The sequence below is a fragment of the Hyperoodon ampullatus genome, assembly GCF_949752795.1.
Source record: "Hyperoodon ampullatus genome assembly, chromosome: X".
NCBI lineage: Eukaryota > Metazoa > Chordata > Mammalia > Artiodactyla > Ziphiidae > Hyperoodon > Hyperoodon ampullatus.
Window position 1 is genome coordinate 19,199,656 of NC_136913.1, and position 20,927 is coordinate 19,220,582.

Consider the following 20,927-nt stretch of genomic DNA (forward strand, 5'->3'; position numbering starts at 1 on the left):
TAATTGATATTTTGAGAGCATTTCATCCAACAACAGTAGAATACAAATTCTTTTCAAGTGCCCATGGAACATTCATGAAGGTACACCATATCTGCATCATAAAACAAACTTCAACACATTTAAAATAATTTAAATCAGTTAGAATCTCTTCTTTAACCATAATGGAGTCAAACTAGAAATCAAACAACACACTTCTAGCTAATCCATGGATAAAAGAGGAAATCTCAAGGGAAATAAAAAGAAATATATTGAACAGAATGAAAATTAGAGCAAGTCATAATTTTTAAGGCACGCAGCTAAAGCAATTCTGAAAGGAAAATTTGTAAGCACTGAATGCTTATATCAAAAAAAAAGATCTCAAATCAATTATCTAAGCTCTCATCTCAAGAAAATAGAAAAGTAATTGCTAATCAACAAGCATGGGCGTAAAGTTTTAGTTAAGCAAGATGAAAAAGTTCTAGAGATCTGCTGTAGAGCACTGTACCTATAATTAATAGTATTGTCTTTTACAGTTAAATTTTTGTTAAGAGGTTAGATCTCATGCTAAGTATTCTTAAAAAAATAAAATTAAAGAAAAAAGAAAGTAGAAAATAAGCCCAAAGCAGCAAAAGGGAGCAAATAATAATGATAAATGAACAGAAATCAATGAGACTGAAAATGGAACCACACTATGTTGAGAAGTCAATCAAAATTAAACGGATAATAAAGGAATACTACAAATAACTCTTTATACATACATTTGACAGCTTAGATGAAATGAACCAATTCCTTCAAAAACACAAAAGCTACCAAAACATACCCAAGATGAAATAGATTCTTTGAATGATCCTGTAACTATTAAAGAAATTGAATTGTACTTAGAAACTCTTTGGAGTAGGGGAAACAAGGTCCAGGCCTAGATGATGTCACTGGTGAATGCTATGTTTAAAGGAAAAATAACACCAATTCTACACAGTCTATTTCAGAAAACAGACATAGAGGTAATCCATCCCATCTCATTTTATGGTACAATCATTATCCTGGTTCCAATACCCGGCAAAGATAGTACAAACTTACATGTTATAATCCTCCACAAAATATTGGCAATCCAAGTCCAACCACATATAAATAGAGCTGTGCACCTTGACTAAGTGGGATTCATTCTAAGTAAGCAAGGCTGCTTCAGTACTTGAAAATAAATCAGTGTAGTCTACCATGTTAATGTGCTGTAGAATAAAAATCATATATCAGTTAATGTAAAAAAAAAGCATTCAGTAGAATCCTATACCCGTTCATGAGAAAAATTCTCAGCAAAGTAGGAATAGAGTAGTAATATCTCAACTTGATATAAAGCATATATAAAAAGCAACAGCTGACCTTGTACTGTGAAAGACAATGCTTTCCTCCTAAGATTGGGAATAAGGCAAGGCTGTCCACTCTCATCCCTGCTGTTATATCCAACACAGTAGGCCAGAAAAGGAAGTAAAAGACCTAGAGATTAGAAAGGAAAAAATAAAACTTTTCCTATTTGCAGATAATATATGTCTGTGTGTAGAATATTCCAAGATAGCTACAAAACATCTTTTTGAACTAGTAAGTGAATTTGGCAAGGTTGTAGAACATGAAGTCTACACAGAAAAATTTATCACATTCTTGTATACTAGCAATGTACAGTTGGAAACAAAAAGTAAAAACATGGTATAATTTACAGTTGCTCTAGAATTAATGAGATGCCTACATATAAATTTAGCAAAATATCTACAGGATTTGTATGTGAAAACTATAAAACACTGATGTATAAAATCAAACAAGACCTAAATAAATGGAGAGACATACTGTGTTCATGGATTGGAAGACTCAACTTAGTAAAGATGTCAATTCTCAAATCTTCCTGTAGGTTTAATAAAATCCACCTAAAAATTACAGCAGGATTTTTTTTATAGCTACAGACAGTATGATTCTAAAATTTGTATTAAAAAGTAAAGGGACCATAATACTTCGTCAATTTTGAAGTTTTTTAATACTATTTTAAATGTATAACTTCAGTAATCAAAACTGGTATTGGTGGCAAGATAGACACACAGAGTCCAGAACTTTATGCATATGGTTAGCCAGTTTTTGACAAAGGAGCAAAAGCAATTCAGTGGAGAATGGTTAGTTTTTCAACAAATGGTGTTGGAACACTTGCATAGGCAGAGGGAAAAAAGTGAACCTCGACCCAAACCTCACACCTTATACAAAAATTGACTTAAAAATGAGTCATAGATCTAAAAGTAAAATAAAAAACTTTTAGAAGAAAACTTGAGTTAGAGTCAGGTGAAGATTTCTTAGATATCATGCTAAAGGTACAATCCAGAAAAGAAATTATCGAAAAATTTGACCTCATTAAAATAAAAAACTTTTGACCTGCTAACGATCCTGTTAAAGGATGGAAAGAGAAGCCACAGACTGAGAAGAAATTTTACAGGTTACCTATTCAACAAAGGACTTGCATACAGAAAATACTGAGAAGTCTCTAAAAATAGTAATGCCAAAAATCTAAATAAAGAATGGGCAAAGGGCTTGAGCAGACATTTCACTATAGATTATATATGGATAGCAAATATGCACAAGTCAGCATAACCAGTTAGAAAATTATTAGGGAAATATAGTTAACGATTAAATACAGATAATATATAAATAGAGCAAATACATATAACTTTGGGGAAATGCAAGTTAAATCTGTGATAAGCCTCTACATAGCTATTAGAATGGCCAAAATACATAAGTGAAAAATACGTTTTTTAAAAATGTAACCAATAGGGCTTCCCTGGTGGCGCAGTGGTTGAGAATCCGCCCGCCGATGCAGGGGACACGGGTTCGTGCCCCGGACCGGGAAGTTCCCACATGCCGTGGAGCGGCTGGGCCCGTGAGCCATGGCTGCTGAGCCTGCGCGTCCGGAGCCTGTGCTCCTCAACGGGAGAGGCCACAACGGTGAGAGGCCCGCGTACCGCAAAATAATAAAAAAATAAAAATAAAAATGTAACCAATAAAGGGCCTCTCATATGGACCCCTGTGACAATGGGAGGTTCTTGAGTTGTAGAATTTTCTAGAAGAAAGACAAATTCAGTTTGTAACCAGGAAGCAGTCTTATATAATCATTTATAGTAAATTGCCTTAAGAGTTATCAGTAGAGAGATCCAAAGCACTAAAGTTCTAGTAATCTGACTAAATTTTTACCCCCATACCTTATTTTCTATTTGTGATTTTGTTTTCTTTAAACTGGGCCTCCCAAATCATATAAGCTTTGGCCCCACAAAAACCTGATTGACATTCATAGACAAGAGAGGATAAAGACTAATGGAAAGCCACTGAATTCATTTGGTGGCAAAACACTTGCTTGGGAAGACTGCTGCTGTCTATAACATTCTTGAAAATATAAACCTCGTACCAATATATATTATTTACATGCCAAGTTGTTTGAAAAGGGATGTGAAGTGATGTAAGTAATTGATTTGGTACAAATAAAAACCTACTTAAGTTCATAGAGGTGGTATATTAGTGTTTAACTCTGGGCTGTGGAGTCTGGAGTCAGACTTCCTGGGTTTGAATACTAGCTCCACCACTTACTAGTTTTCACTTAACCTTTCTCTACCTCACATTTCTTATATGTAAAATGGTAATAATAATAGTGCCTATCTTATAAGAGTTGTGAAAATTATTTGGTACATGTAAAACATTTAGAAAAGTAACTGGCATATAGTAAGTCCTCGGTAGGTGATAGCTGTCATTAGACTAGCTCTGAATTGTGACTATTTCAAGAAGACACTGGACTCAAAATCTTACCTTCATTTGAAAATAAACTAAACTGTCTTTGCTAAAGCATGCCTTTTTGGTGTTGTTTTATTTTAGATGTAGTGAAGAGACCTCGTAAGAAGTACGAAAGAACTTTTAAATATTAAGCACTAAAAAAAGAGAAATTTGATGTCAAGCAAACATTTTTCTTGAATTCTCTTCCAAGCATTTCCCTCGATTTTCTTCCTTAAATATGTTCCGAATATTGTTTATCACTATGTAAACTTCAGAACAGTTCATTTCATATTATTCAAAATCTTATTTTAGGCTATTGTATTTGGGGAACTTTCAAAAGCTGTTCCTATTAATCACAGTTTTCCTTTTTCCTTTATAGATCACCATTTGCTGCTGTCACAGACTATTCAGTTACAAGGAATAATGTCATACAGCTCTGCTTGGAATTAACAACAATCGTGCAACAGGTATTAGCTGGAAAATTTTTCTTCAGTTAATTTATTAGCTATCTCATATTCTAACAATGAGAAGTACTTGTATTTACCAAGAGTTTATAAAATACTGGTTTGGGATTTTTCTCATTCAAAGACAAATGGTTCAAAAGAAACCAAATACATAATTCATTGGAAAACTATGCATATAGCCCAGTAAACAAGAGTTTTATTTATCAGCAGATGTAAAAGTAATCTGAACCTCCAGAGACAGCTTTATAATAAATAAGTCGGTTACTCTCACACTTTTAGTGGGGATGACTAAACTGTATGGCCTTTCACAAAATTAAATTAACCCATTTGAATAACAATCTGAGACTTTTGCTCTAAGACACCATTAATTCCTTATTAGTACGACTATAGTTTCATTTATATAGGTATACATACAAACAAGTATACATAGTAGCCTTTAATTATCACCTTAATCATTTAAATGATCTATTTACATGACCCAGTTTTTTTACTTTGAATATTATTTAAGCCAGGGACTCCAAATCAAACGTGTTCAGTAGTGCAGCAGCTGATATAAATATCCTGGCATAACATATGGAGAAATGGTAGAGGAGTGAATTGACTAGTACATATCCTGCAAAAATTTGTTTAAATCTAATAACAAAACACATCTGAGAGGTGTGAGGCTAGCAACCACCACTCTGTGTAAGCCTCATGTCAACCTATTGCTGCTACTGCTGCTACTTTCTCAGGGTGCCATTTTTTGTTAAACTATCCAGTGATGCAGAAATAGGGAAAGCAGAGGATAAAATGTGATGATACAGAAGATTATTGGAGAAATTCATGATTTAATTTATCCTTCTACTCCCTGTCGTTTATGACGAGGGCTAATTTTCTTATATTGCCTGTGTTTTCTCAAATAAGAATTTTTTTTAATACAATCTTAAATGTTTCAATATATTTTCTGTTGTACCGTATAGATTTTATTAGCACCATTTCTCTGAAATTGCAGGTTTATAGAAAGGAGAGTAAGTTTATGACTTTTAATTGTGGAATACAGCAGACATTCATCAGGATTATATCGTAGCAGTAAGAAAGTCAGTAACTCACTGCTGTTAGTCACAAACATGGATGAAGATGATAAACATTTTATCAGCCCTGAAATGCTGTTGTCTCACTACATGTCTTCATATTTGTTATCAGTAAATTTTATTTCTGAAAGTCATAGATTTCAACTGGATATTAGGGAGAAGAGTGGCATTTTAGGGCAAAGGTCAGCAAACGTTTTCTGTGAAAGGCCAAATTTTAAGTATGTAAGGTTTTGTAGTCTTTAATGATATAGGCTATAGGGTGTTTGATCCAACTATTCAACTGCAAAAGCAGCCACAGACAATGTGTAAGTGAAATGAATGGACATGGTGATGTGCCAATAAAACTTGTTTTACAAAAACAAACAGCAGGTTGAATTTAGCCCTGGGCCACAGTTTGCTGACTCATGTTCTAGGGTTATGCTAGTCCAGTGTGGTTCGTGGGCCAGTAGCATTATCATCACACAGAAACTTGTTAGAAATTCAGATTCTTGGCACACACTCCAAATGTACTGTGGGGAATGCCCAGGAATCTGCATGTTTACTAGTTTTCCAGGTGATTCTGGTTCTCATACACTGTTCTAGGGCATAGGAAAGAACAATAATATAATCTATGGGTAATTTTTCTTGTAGATCTGTATTGTCAGTGACATTTCTTCAAAAATATGTTTTCTAAAGCTGTTTTTTTTTAAGCCATTAAACTTGACCAGAGATTTGAGATGTGGATAATAGACTATTAGTTTCTTCCCTTTTACCATGAGAGAAAGAAATTTTCTCTGCTTTAAGGATACCTACTGCACAGTATTTGTATGATAATCATTCATAGCACGTTGGATATGTATTCAGTAACAATCTATATGCCGACAGTCATAATAATACAATAATTATTATTATCCGCTACATGACAAGATCTGTGATAACTATTATATGTATTACTTAGGATTTTCATTTATACATGAGACCCAAGATAATTGAAATACTGTGGAATTAAATGGGAGAATTGAGTTTATTTTTCAACTTTTTAAACATGAGAAACTCATACGTATTGTCCATTCTATGAGAATACAATCCAACTGATGTCACCTTCTAAAATAATGTCATTTCCATGCATAATTATGACAGAAAGTGGGTGTTTTTAATTTCTTATGTCTCCTTTAAACATCTGGATCTGGATGGCCAGTTTAAGGTTAACTTTTGATTAATTGGCCCACTCTTTGTTGCCTTGTAAACAAAGACTGCAATTCTAAATGGCAACTCTGATAAGTTTTCTTGAAAAATCTTGAAGGAGAATCAGGTGTATTCATTTTCACTGAATTCATTCATACTTAATGCTTCCCATATCAAAAATAGATAAACAAAGTGATCTTTAAAAAAAATTACCTTTCTTTTAACTTTTACCGTAGAGTGAAGTCAAAAATGGAAAGTTTTCTATGTTTAGAACTCACAGGTTCCAGAACATCTCTGTCACGCTAACCTTCAAATGTTACATTACGAATGGCTGAAATGATTTTCAGTGACTTAAAATTTCCTGTAGAGGCACGTGCAGGGGTGGAAGTGCAGTTTTTGTAAGATAGGACTAACCCACCCATTCTGCTATTTTAAGAACCTACCATCTAAGTAACAAGTGATGCAGTTTTTGTTTCCAGAATATATGAACACCTGCTATAGACATCTACTTAATAGAAGACATATGCTATTCTGATATTGCCCTCAGAGGCTTGTTCATGCTCACAACAGGACCTTTTAACAGCTGCACTGTTTGGCTCAACATTCTCTTTAGGAATCTTACGTCAAGGCATAATGGGTTTAAGTTTTGCTATTTACAGATCAGGAGACATTAGGTAGAATCTGAGAGATACTTTTACAGATTGAACTTTAAGTACGTTCTGTCTTGACCAAATAATTGAAATACTCCAAGTATACTGAGGATGTAGAAGGACTTTCTGTACCCTCGACCACTGTACACTCTGTTTTGAAGAGGATGCCTTGCCCTTCTTGGGAAGAGGATGCCTTGCCCTTCTTGGGTAACAGAAACATTACCCATTTCTGTTTTTTTAAAGTTCAGTAGCTCGTAACATTTCTCACAGTTCCTTCTACCTCACCCTCATTTTCCCATCACATGTCCTGTTCCATGTGTCACCTTTAAGATGCTTTCAAACAGAAACTTCTCTGTATATGGGTGTTCTTGGTTCTTGCCTTGCCTACCCACTCCCAATATGTTACCTGACTTGATATCTTAATTCACTTACTTTAACCAGGTCTTTTATGTGGTACCTTAAAGGAAATATTAGATGTAAATTTCTCTCAATAAAATACATCTTCATGACATTCTGATTTAATCTACTTATAAGTATAGAATGGATCACTTTCAGACTAGTCATCCCAAAGCCCAGCTCCAATTCTGTCGCTTTCAGCAATTTTCCCCTAATTTGCAAATTGATTATAAATTCCTCTCTTTGGAATTCAAAGGACTCCAAGTAAGGTTCTAAGATAACTTCAGTTTTATCTTTTAGTACTCGTTTGTATCTTAATTGTTATCCAGTTCATGTAGATGAGTTATTATTGGTAAAATAGATCTTGCAGTTTCATCTTTTTATGTTGTGAGGCCTCCTCAGAACATGTCCCATATATCTTTTTATCGCTGCCTGTCAAAATTATGCCCCATCCTTTAAGGCCTCTAGGAAATGCCACCCCACTCATGAAACTTTTACTATTTCTCATAACTATTTGTATACCCCCTACTTTGACCATTTATATTTAATCAACCATGGTTGATGTGGTTGGGATTAAATTAAATATACCACCTTGCTCTTTGTCTTCTATGTCTCCAATCTGGTCTTTGCTCTTTTTTCTGTATTAATTATTTTTTATGATTCCAGTTTGTCCCCTTTGTTGACTTATCAGCTACAATTGTTTGTTATATGAGCAAGGGTAGAAATCCCTTAAACTCACTTTACATGCATTTTACATCTTGCCAGTTATATTCTGCTGTGAATCATAATTATCTGACTTCCATTAGACTGTTATCTTCTTGAAAACAGGAACAATGTCGTGCTCATTACTTACTTGTTAAAATAAATTGACCTGAGCCCCAGTTACCCCATGTGGTTAGCACATACTCATTTATACTCTTCCAGAAAAATCTAGAATTAAATGCTTAAATCGTTACTTATTTTTATTTCAACTCCTGTGTAAAAGCTGCAGTCCTGTCTCTGCTACTCATATAAAGAACCCCAGAGATATCCAGAGATACCCATCACTTTACATCTCAGTTTATTCATTAATTAAAATAAAATTATTGATCTTCATAACCATTTTCCAGTGCTAGAATGAAAGTGAACAAAACTTCTGAAACACTATGCTGTTATATAACACTAACAAAATATATTTTTTTAGAGGAAACTTAATTGTAGGCATGATATGAATGTTTGTAAATCATCTCTTAAATAATCTATTATTTTTCTACTGTTGTGTGATGTCATATCTTTGGGACCAAGTCTTTCTGGGCTCTGTGGTCTGTTGCTACCTATCTTGGCAATGGGAATGAGGATGGTAATTAAAATGATGAAATAAAACAGTTAAGTGTTTGCTTCTTGATGATGAAACTACAGGTGATTTTAGTTTATTTAGACTACGTTTCTGTATTTTTCAGATTTTCTAAAATGAATTTGAGTTATCAGAAAAACATAAAATGAATGCTATGTACATTGAAGAAATACTACTTTCAGTTTGATGAAAGAGCACAGCATAGATGAATACTTATTATATTTTAAAATAAATTACATAGTTTACAAACAGTCAGTGTCCATCTAATGGTCTCATTCAGCCATTAAATACACACTAATCATCTCATTCACTTGGAATTGTATGCAGTATCTAAAGACAGAATTAAACTTAAGCTGCCAGTAAAAGAGGCCAACTTGAATAAGCAAAGTGTAGATTTAAAATAAATATCTAGGGCATGCATTTATTACCAGGCTTTCAAGAAATCTCATCTGAACAGTTATGATGATAGTTATGCTTTGAAATATGCTGTACTTCAAATTATTTTCACTCAACTTTAATTATTTTTATTCCCTTTGAGCAAGATGAGATGATCAATATCTAAAAATAAACTGTCACAAATAGCTTTTTTTCCCTTCTTAACACAAAGGAGTGGTACTATGGAGTAAGTGGAAAGTGCTTCTTGATATTGGCTATTTATATTTAAAGTAATGCAAACATTAGAGGAGAAAGAGAAATTTCTTTTAACAAGCTCTGTTTGGAAGAATTTATTTAATCTTACTGTATCTGTTTTTCTTATTTCCAGATGTGATGGGTTTAGACAGTTATAGTTGAAGTCTTTTAAAGAGATTCTTCCCCCCAACACCTCTTCCCCACATAAGATATAATAACACATTTGAGAAAAAAGGGAAACTGGTTTTAAAATCTTAAATGGGAAGAATTCTCACAAAGAACTGAAGCTTCAGATATTTAGAGCACTGTCAGCACCTGAAACAGAAAAATGAGACAGGTACCCACGCACTTCTTGTCAGCATTGAAATAATTGCCATGATGCCTACCCTAATGAGTATCAGCTTAACCTAAAATTATTCTACTGCACCATTTAAAATTTTTTCCAGTTCAAACACAAAAAATGATTAATTAGATTGTCACTAGTTAAGAAATGGGTGCAAAAGTATCGGTTTGCAAGGTGAAACTTTGGTGGAACTTAGAATACTTGGGACAATGGACGGAGGGTGGGGACAATGAGTACTGGGAGATTTGAGGCTTAGCCCTGTTGTTTCATGAGCATTTCACCTTGGACAAACCATCTATAAACAGAAATAATTCTATCTATTATTGTGAGAATCAAATTAGATGTATTAAAAATGGTTCACAAATGTGAAGTGAAAGACAAAAGTAAAGTAATATTAATTATAAAATGGATGAGAAAAAGACTTGATACAAAGAACTAGAATAACAAGTTTGTTTTAAATAACAAATGTACACAGATTTTTTTCTCCATTTGGTGTTAGTTTTCTTCAGCTGCATATACAGTGAAGGAGATACTGAGAGAAAAATTTCAACATGTGAAACATTTTAAATCAGATTTTGAACTGTTAAATGCAGAGTGAAAACTTCCTTTTTTGTTTATTGAAAAATTTTTTAAATTTAATTTGTAAGTAAACTTTTTATTTTGAGATAGTTGTAGATTCACATGCAATTGTAAAATGAAGACTTTCTTTTAAAATTCAAGTTCTGCTGATATACTCTTACCTGAAATGGTCCCTTCTAAATTATATATTATAAAATGTTCTTGTGTTTTCTCATGGGCTTGCTCATTTTTCACCCTTTTAAGACTCATTTTTCCATGTCCTTGAGTATCACTGATTTTCTGGATAGTGTTCGAAACATACTTCTTTCCCTTACCATTCGCAGCTTAAAGTTAGAAAAAAAAAAAAGATCAATAGTCTTTCACCTAAGATGGTTATAAATAATTTTTGAGAAGAAAAAATACAAAGAAAAGAGAAATTTTAGAAACCTTTCTAAAAACATCAATCTATTTTAAATATGTGATTTTTACCTACTGCATGGTCAACAATTTCCTTTCCCACCCTCTAAAATTTGAAGAAATAGCATGTACTGTTCAAAAAATTTTAACTGAGAGAATCTTCACTGAGAACTGGAAGGTTTTTTAGATGTTGAAAGAGAGCTTATATGGTCCTAGCTTGTATTTGTTCCATTGATGTTGTATGCCATCTGTGTAAAGGTTTGTATGTAGCACACTCTATACTCCTCTAATTATTTTCTATATTTTTTAAAATTATAAAAGCAGTGTAATATGCTTTATAGAAAAATTTAGAGTAATGAAAAGAAAAAAAACATTGTTTGTAATCTTTCCACCCAAAGAAAACGCCTGTTATCATTTTGCTTGTTTTACTTGCCATTTTGCCTGTTTTCATCTACATACACATGTATATTTTCAAAATGGTCTGTTTCATTTAGTATTGTGCCATATTTTTTTTTAATTTTACTGCATAGTTATTAAGTCTTTTGTCCTTTAAAAAGTTTATAAAATAATAATACTCGTTAATGTAAAAAATACAGAAAACTATAAAGAAGAATAGTTACTGTCATCCCAGCTTAAGCACCAGAAACAACTGTGCCACTGATTTGGTCTTTCCTCTAATAAATGTCTTTACTTAAGTTGTTATTCTGACTTTATGACAGTTCATTTGTTTGATTTTTTTCCCCATATTTACCTGTCTGATGTATTTTGTTCCTTTCTAACTCTTTGTTCAAGAAAATGGAAAAAATAGTCTTCAAAGGTCAATAGTGGAAATGGTTCTTTTTGATGGACATCTTCCTCTAAATTACGTGTGTGTGTGCTTTCTAATCACTTTTGTTACCTTTACACCATTTTAAATACATATCAGTAAAAGTAAACTATTTATGAGTTATTCTTTAAATATACATTTTAAAATAAAAATATAAGTGAACATATTGAGTATATAACCCTTTTTAAAAAATATTCCTGCTTGAATTTAATCTAACCTGTTTTATCTTAATCGGGTTGTTATTTACTCAAGGTACATACCCAAGAGAAAATAAGAGCTTTTTTAGGACTTAATTGAACTGGTATTTGTGGTTTAAACTGTTAGGGTGTGTATTTTTAAATAGTAAAAAATTAAAATAAAAGATTACAGAATTTTGTGAAAATAGCCTTAGAAATGATTTTTTATATTTTATTAAGGATTTAAGCAAGAAAATTTAGCCTATGAGTTTATTGACAATAGCTATCATATTTTACTTTATTATGTTTTATCTATATGAATATTACATCCTTTACCTTCCTAGTTGACACTTTATATTATTTACTCTTACCTTTTATGGCAAAATAGGTTAGTGGGCTTTGACATAAAGTAGATCTGAATTCATTATGGCTCTGCTCTTTACAAACTGTATGAACTTGGACAGATTACTTCATATCTCTGATAACTCTGTCTTTATTTGTAAAGTGGATCACCAACCACCTTGTTGGATTATTGTAGGTGAATTTAAGTGACTATTGGAAATTGATCTAGTTCATGATCTGGCATTTTAGTGGGAGATTAATAAATGGAAATTTTAGTTACCTTGTATAGCAAAAGATCTTTGGAAACTCTAAGCTCAGTTAGTTTGTTGTTTCACACAAAATTTAAAGGAGTGATTCTCTGCTTACTTTTGGTACTGAGTGGCAATGAAGAAAGACCTGTTTCTACAATGAGTGATTTTTTTTTAAAGAATTTTGGTTTAATTTCGGATGCTTTTTAGAATTTAAGGCAAATTGGTAACTATATATGCTTCATATTCTGGATGATATTTTGAAATGTCCATGTTCAAATGGAATACAGAAATTAATTTTGGTTACTTGTGAATTTGCCATCCCTATCCACATATTCAAGCAACCTAGAGTTGAAAATGGAAAACTCAAAAGGTAAAAGGCTAGTGTATAATAAATAGTCAGTCTTACAGAATGTGTGTTGTAAAAGGGATATTAAGATTCAAGTAGTAGTGAAATACATGTAAAGTTCTAAAATGGGGATATAAATTATCCTGGGGTAGGCAGGCTATATTCTGTGGTTCATGTAGTAAGTATTAAACCATATGAAAGCTCAGCCAGGATAGTCTATCATTCGTCTCAAGCACAGCTTTAAATATTATTTTTGCTATATTTTCAGGGTTAGTGTTTAAGCCTTCCTGAATCAGACATTCTAGGTGACCTGAAAAATGGACTTGGGCTCTTGGGATTTGAAACTGGTACATTTCAGACCAAAAACGAGGACAAACTTTATATGTAATTTTTAAACAATACGAATTACATTACTTAGCATACCTGTTGAAGGCAATATGAAAGATACTGTTTTTTTATTTTATATTTAAGCAATATATTTTAGTTCAATGCTCAGTCGTTTAAGTTTTCTTCAGTTGTTTCGGTTGATGATGAATAAGCAAAGCCATTATCTTTTTAAACTTTTCTTATAATCCTAACATAATGAATCAGGAGTTAGATATAGAACTATTAGGCATAGTACCCAGATAGCTTGAGGACTTTTTTTCTGAAGACAAATATAAAACTAAAAACATATAGAATTTGCAAAGCTGAGATTATGCTGTGTGTATATGCCTGTATCCCTTTGAAGGCCTAGAATATAGCATTATAATCAGAATAGATATAAATACAAAAACAGAGAGAAAGAGAAATCCTTATTCTTGATGTTAAAAAAAACCATCATTATTGGTAGCTGCAAATTTTCTGAAGGCTCAGACTGAGAGGTAAAGAAGAGTGATGAAATTATTACATGATAATAAGACTTTAGGAAAGCATCTTTCTGACACTTTTTTTGTGAAAAAAACTTTAAAACTTACTATATATTATATAAAAATGAAATAGACTGTTTTTATAGGCTTATTCTTTTACAAACCTAGACTATATTGCATGTTATCTGAGCATCTTACCAGAACACTTTTAAAGATGTAGATAGTATCACCATTAATAATAACAGAAGAACTAGATATGTGGTGTAGTATACTAATCAAATTCTTTTAGATAGCAAATGACAGGATACTGTTTCTCAGACATCTGTTTTGTCACTATTACATTTCTAAATTTATGTAATATTATATATATACACAAAAGAATGCATGTCATATATATGTTATGAAGCATAAGAATAATCAGATACTCGTAAATTGGCCATTTAATTTAATAACTAGAACATTACCAACATTTTCTTAGTTATAACTGTGCTCCTCCCCATCTCATTACCCTGCCTCTTCTCAGGGTGTTTTTTTTTTCATAAAATAGTTGCATACATTTTCTAAACATCTCATTTAGTTATGCTTGTCTTTGTGCTTTATAAAAATAGTATCACTCTGCATATTACTTTTTTCACTTGATGTATTTCTGAACTCATTCATGTTTTGTTTAGTCACTGTAGTTCATTCACTTTCACTTCATATAATACTTAATTGTGTGTATATACTCCAATGTGTATCCATTCTCCTGACCATGAATATTTGAATATATACTCACATTTAATTATGTATGTAGGAGGGTAATTGCTGACTTATACAGTATACACATGCTCATCTTTACAAATGTACCACATCCTGTTCTCAAAGTTTTATTGCTTATTTATGTAATGTACTTTCATTGTCTTCCTACCTTCTGAATTACTATATTTTGTCTTATTATGCAGCTCATCTTTTGAGAGGCTTTTAAAATTTTCTCACAAAGACTCCAAGAAGATAGAACTTTTACCATTATTGCTATATTATATATAAGGAAACAGATGTAGAAAGATGGGTTAGGTGATTCTTAACCCTTGTAGGTGGTCAGTTTTTCAGAAGAGAATCCCTGATATGCTCCCATTTGTAATGTACTGTGATGATTCTTTTTTTTTTTTTTTTTTTTGCGGTACTTGGGCCTCTCACTGTTGTGGCCTCTCTCATTGCGGAGCACAGGCTCCGGACGCACAAGCTCAGCGGCCATGGCTCACGGGCTTAGTTGCTCCGCGGCATGTGGGATCCTCCCGGACTGGGGCACGAACCCGCGTCCCCTGCGTTGGCAGGCGGACTCTCAACCACTGCGCCACCAGGGAAGCCCTGTGATGATTCTTTTTAAAGAATCAAGCCAAAAGTAATACTAATCCATTTAAGAAAAGATTTGCAGTGGTGAATGCAAGTTGTCTGCCTTTTGCACCTCTGTGTCTCCAGTGCCTGGCAAATAAATGTCTGTTGAAAGAATGAAAGGATTAATTTTCCCCTTAAAATTTCACCTAAAAAAGGGTTACAGGATTTTAAATGTAGCTGCTGTAACTCATTCTGATGCTGATGAAAACCTGAGAGAGAACTAAACAGAAAATAGTTTTTTCAAAGTTGATAAAATCCAGATATATCATGATTATTAGATACAAAATTAGTCCTTAAAATTTTAAGGCTGCTTTTTCCTATTTCTTCTCATTTTAATGCTTGTAACTCCAGGGAGATGAGTTGGGAGAGACAGTGGTGATGGCACCAGTCTCCTTGTGAAACTGGTAATGAGCTAGTGAATTGGGGAGGGGAGGGGAAAGGAATTATTGTGGAGAGGATCAGAAGCTTGGAGGGGAGGGCTGGTTTTGGAGCTAAAAAAGGTTCCTATTACTGTCCAGTCTGCTTCCCACCCTCTCCAAATAAATCCATGTGTGCATTTCCGAGTAGCATTTAGAATGCTTTTGTAGCTTAAAAATTCCAATTTTGATCTGATAGCAAATTTAGAAACCTGAGCCCTAAAGGAATATAGAACATGATGTTACTGGACTATGCAATGCCATAGCAGGAGTTATCAAAGTACCTAAAGGGAAAAATCAAAAGGTTTGATTAGGTAACTTTATTGGTTCTGGTTCTGCAAATATTTTCTTGGGTATCTTGCTCTTATTTAAGTGCTATCTGCAAAGTTTTTAATGCCTTTTGAAATGTCTACCCTAGCACTATTCAGCAGTTATTAATACCATAACTATTAATTTCCTTTTCAATGTCTCACTGTTTTCCACAGCCCTCCTCACGCCACTAAATACCTCACTAGGCCTCCTGTTTCCTCCCATTTAAAATGTCTGCACAAATGTTCTTCTGCCCTGTCTCCCCACAAAGATTCCTAACTGCCTTTTAAAATTGAAATGTATTCGGCCTTTGGCTCTTCTGTTCATCTTTTTAACCCCTCCCTCAAACCATATCATCTGGATAAATCCTATTCCTTATGACATTTAAAAAGTATTAGCAAGAAAAAAAGGGCTATATAAAGTGTAATAGGCAGGCAATAGTATCATTACTATTTTGAGGTTGGCAAAATGCTTTTACAACATGTTATCAGATTTGTTCCTCACAATAATCAGGTGAAGTAGGTAGACCAGATATCATCCCAATTTTGTAAATGAGTAAATGGAATTTTAGAGAGGGACAGTGACATAGTCAGTGACATGGCGAGGACTTAGTTCCAGGTGCTTTGACATGGTTTGTAATACTTCTTGCTCATTGTTTCTCAAGTTTGGCCTCATCTTAGAATCAAGTAAAGAACTCTTTATTTAAAAACACTGATATCTGGGTCCCATCCAAGACCTATTAAATTAGACTCTCTGTGGTGGGGTTGTAATCAGTATTTTTTAAATGATACCTCAGTTGATTCTAATGTGGAGCCAAAGTTGATAACCACTGTGTTATAGCCACACTTTACTGGTTTAGTATGAGATGAACGTGAGGTGGGAAGAAAATGTATGTGATCAAGAACAGTGTTTACCAATGGTTGGTCCATGGACCATGATTCACCCAGGGAAGCTTGCTAAACTTGCATATTCCCTGGGCTTCACCACAGCACGGTATGAATGACTGAGAACTATGGATCAGGAGGTTCAACTATTGATAGGTGATATCAGCCCAGAGCCCACACTTTTATAAAAGACACTAGTTAAAGTTTTGAATTTACAACTGTAGTTATCAATTCATAGTCTATCTGTGCTGTACATGCATATCCAAAGGGATTAGACTTGTCCTTTGAAACATCAGATATAAATTATTAACAAAAATGGTCATTGTGCATTTGTAATAAGGGGAGAACCAGTGCTAGAAACTAATGTGTCAACAGACAGAGGCAGGAACTAGAGTTACTAAAACAGGAAGGAATAATAACAACATTTTTAGCATTTATTATGAATCATATTATGCCTTACATGGATTATATCATTGAATCATTACACAAAATCTATGACATAGATTTTCATACTTACATAAGATGAACGCAGCAAATCAAAGAAAATATAGAGCTACTAGCTATAGGCACTGATTTTCTGAGGCATTTTGCCCTGCTGCCAAAGTAGTTTTTAATAACCCAGGCCTCTTGAGTTGGGTCAGAATAACCACCAACATCAGATAGGTAATTCAGATTAAATTAGGCCCTAACACAAGTGAAATAATGGATTGAAATTGTAATTGATAGTGGCAGGTTGAAGAACTAGTCAGAATTAAGTAATTAGGACAAGTGAGCATGAATCAAACTTTAAAAAATGAGGCAAAAATTCTCTAAAATACAAGATGGGAAAAGACTAGATTTGCATGAAGGTAGCAGAATGTAATCTGAGGTTAATTGTGAATTACATTGTGTGAGGAGTGATATAGCACCTCATATTTCCTGAAATGAAGAGGTACAGTGTGTAAAATTCATAGAATAGTTATTGCATTAAACTCTGCGTTGGTTAGGTCTTCATTTGCTTGAGTGTTCTATTTTTCCCTCTTTTCTTTTATGGAGGATTGTATCAGTCAAAGTAAGCTAGATTATGCTGTACTAACAACCTGAAAATGTTAGTGGCTTTTAATAATACTCATGTCCAGTGCTCATGTTCCATGTCCATCCTGGGTTGCTATAGCTGTTTTCCACATCCTCTTCACTTCAAAGCTCAGAGTAGCCTCTTCTTGAACACTGCTGGCAGAGGGAAAAGAGAGCATGGTGAACTATGTACTGGTTCTTAAAGTTTCTGCATGGAAATAAGACATAGCACTTTGGCTCACATTTTGTTGAACAAAGTAAGTCATAGATCCATGGCCAACATCAGTGGCTCCAGGAAGTTTACTTTTCCCTTAAAAAAAGAAAGTATATATTTAGAAATCATAATACAAATCTGCTACAGTAACGAATCTCTAAACAATTCCAATATAGCATTATACTAGAATTTTAAGGACAACAATGTTTATTTGAATATAAGGAAAGAGACAATAAAATTAGGTGCTGAAATTTTAAATATCAAGAAAACAGCTTGGTAAAGGTTGAATTTGAAGAATTTCTTCTTTTCCCTCAATAGTGTGTTTGTATGCATGTGTGTGTCTCTTGGTATTTTAAGTATAATCTACTGGAATATGGGGTGGTAGGTTTGGTGGGAGGGGGAGACTTCTCGAATCTTTCAAAGCATAAAATTCTGCCTTATAATCACTCAGTGTTATGACTAGGAAACACTAAATGGATACTGATTCTGTGTAATATCTATTTTGAAGGTGTACCACGTTAAGCCTAGATTTGAGCTAGTAGTATTACTCGGACAATTTAGTATTTGCTAGGATTTAAATATCTTATCATCATCAGTGATCTATAAATATTTATTGAGTGCCCAGGTAAGTGGCACTTTTTCATATGTTGGACACAGTTACTGAAAAGAAATGGTTTCATTTTGTCCAAGAAAGTGCATTCTAAGTAGATAAAAAGGACAAAGATACATGAGCTTAAGGAATTTTTTAAACTAATACTTAGAATTTGTTTCACATATACTATAACTTTCATTTATTTTCTGGCAGCCAAGTGTATGATCTTGAATTGAAGAATTAATGTTTAATTTATATGTTTATTTGTAATGGGGTGTGGTATTTATCTTTGCTTGAACTCTTTAGCTGAATTTGTCACAAGGGAAAAATTGTCTCCCAATTTTAGACCCTATAGATATTCTTTTCATTGTGATATATTAGATGGTCATTACAGTAAGTAACTTGAACATGTGGAAGCTAGAGAGACTTACAAAGAAATTTTAGCTTCATTGAATGAATATAAAATTCTTGATATCTTTTGCATAATATGAATCTTCATGCTGAGAAAGGCCCAATTATTTTTGTTGAAAATATCTGCTGAGACCATGCAGATTAAAGTTTAAAACCAAACTCATGTTTAAAGTTATTTTAAAACTGTGAAACTCTATTTTTGTACAAAATAGGAGTATGAAGAGACTAAGTGTACTGTACTGGTTTGTATAGCAGTTAGTTTTGTTTTAAAAATATGGCTTTAAAAGTTTCATTTTTTTACACCTAACCTATAAAACCAGTGTTAAATATTTACTGTGGAATATGAAAATAGAGAATCAATGGAAGAAAATAATCATAACTGATAAATTCACATTTTATTTATAGAGTGTACAGAGCACCTTGAGAAATTAAAGAGACAGTGCAGTTGAATATAAGATTCCTTCTTTGAAAATATTGACAATCTAATGGGAAAGACTAAGACTAACAAATAGATTACTGTTGGAAACATAAAATATGTACAGTTAGTAGTTATCTGATTGGCCATTCAAAATCATTTAGGTCTTGACTCAAGACATGCAGAATAAACAAGCTTGGTTCATAATGGGGATTAGCTCATTCACTGCCCCTTCAGATTGTCAAAACAAAGCTATTAAAGTTACAGGATCACAATCTCACTCTAATGAGTTTTCTAGTCAATGGTACATTGACTTGACATTTTTACTTTTTATGCCTTTTGACAGTTCAATCTTGAAAAGCCTCAGTGGTTTTTGGATTTGTTGGAGAGCCATTTAGATGCTGAAAAAAACAATCAGACTCACTTCTGCTTGTACCCGCAAGGCTCTATATGCGAAAAGATTCGTTTCCACACCCATTCAGCTGTTGGAACATTAGTCTTTCATTGTCAATTGGAAGGCAAGAGTGATTAGAGTCAAATGGGGTTTAATTTTAGATGACCTCCCTGGGGGAGAACTGGAGCAGAATTTTGAAGAGGAATATGATCCAAGATGCAGAAGAATATGGTTATGTTTACCAACAGAAAGACTAAGATGGCCTCTAAGGTCGTGCCCACCCACACATTCTCCTCCCATTCTTTGTTAATTGCACTTTTTATATTACAACTTGTAACCTTATTTAACCTAATGAAAATCTTAGCCAATTCTTTTAAAAACTGGTCATTTTTAAATTTCAACAGATACCATCCTTCATGAACATTCTTCTTCTCATTCCAAAATAACATCAGAAAGACTAACAAGTATGTGGTCATTGAGTCAGTCACAATGGTGAAGGGATTGCCAAGGAGGTAGTTGTGGGGTTATTGTACCTCTGCCTTGTTTGCCAAGAACATTTATCTGAAAGAATTAAACCATGGTGTTTTGATAACACGTTCAGGAAGGATGTCGATGCCCGTCTATTCACCGTGGACATTCTTCTTTGCACTCGGGACACTCAGTCAGCTTTCTGTCTCTGATGAATCTTAATTTAGTTTGGACTTTTATCTTTCATCCATTGCAAATCTTTTATCACTGGCACTGCTTTCTCTGTGCCCACAAAGCTATGTGATGGGTACTTTGGATTCATTTTCATGCTTTTCCATATATTACCTTACAGAGAGAATTGGTGTCATTGTACTGTGTGGCTACTGTAGATGTCATAGTAGACTGGAATCTGCCCTTTGCTGAAGGAAAAAAAAAAAACGGAAGGATCTGGTTAATGACTGGAAATTAAATCCCTTTATGTTTTCTTCCCAGATATTGCTTTTACTGTTATTTGTTTCTTGGTAAATGGCTTCTCCAACTGTTGGATGGACTATAGTATATTTCTCTAGACCTGCACTGCTGTCTAACATGGTAACCACTAGCTGCATGTGGCAATTTTGGGGGTTTTTTTGGCCGCACCTCACATCTTGCGGGGTCTTAGTTCCTCGACCAGGGATTGAACCTGGGCCACGGCAGTGAAAGTGCGGAGTCCTAACCACTGTACTGCCTGGGAATTCCCTGCATGTAGCAGTTGAAATGTAAATTTAATTAAAATTAAGTAAAATTATAAATTCAGTTCCTCATTTGCACTAGCC

The 20,927-nt window shown here is 33.6% G+C and overlaps 1 protein-coding gene across 4 annotated transcripts in view; it reads left to right on the forward strand.

Annotated features, from left to right (window-relative positions):
• CNKSR2 (connector enhancer of kinase suppressor of Ras 2) overlaps positions 1-20,927 on the forward strand; it is a gene marked incomplete at both ends in the record, with an annotated part of 259,781 nt that overhangs the window by 70,899 nt on the left and 167,955 nt on the right. For all 4 annotated transcript variants that reach the window (XM_079727709.1, XM_079727710.1, XM_079727711.1 and 1 more), the window contains one exon: positions 4,148-4,235. In XM_079727709.1, coding sequence (XP_079583835.1) covers positions 4,148-4,235 — 88 coding nt within the window. The remainder of the gene's footprint in view (positions 1-4,147; positions 4,236-20,927) is intronic.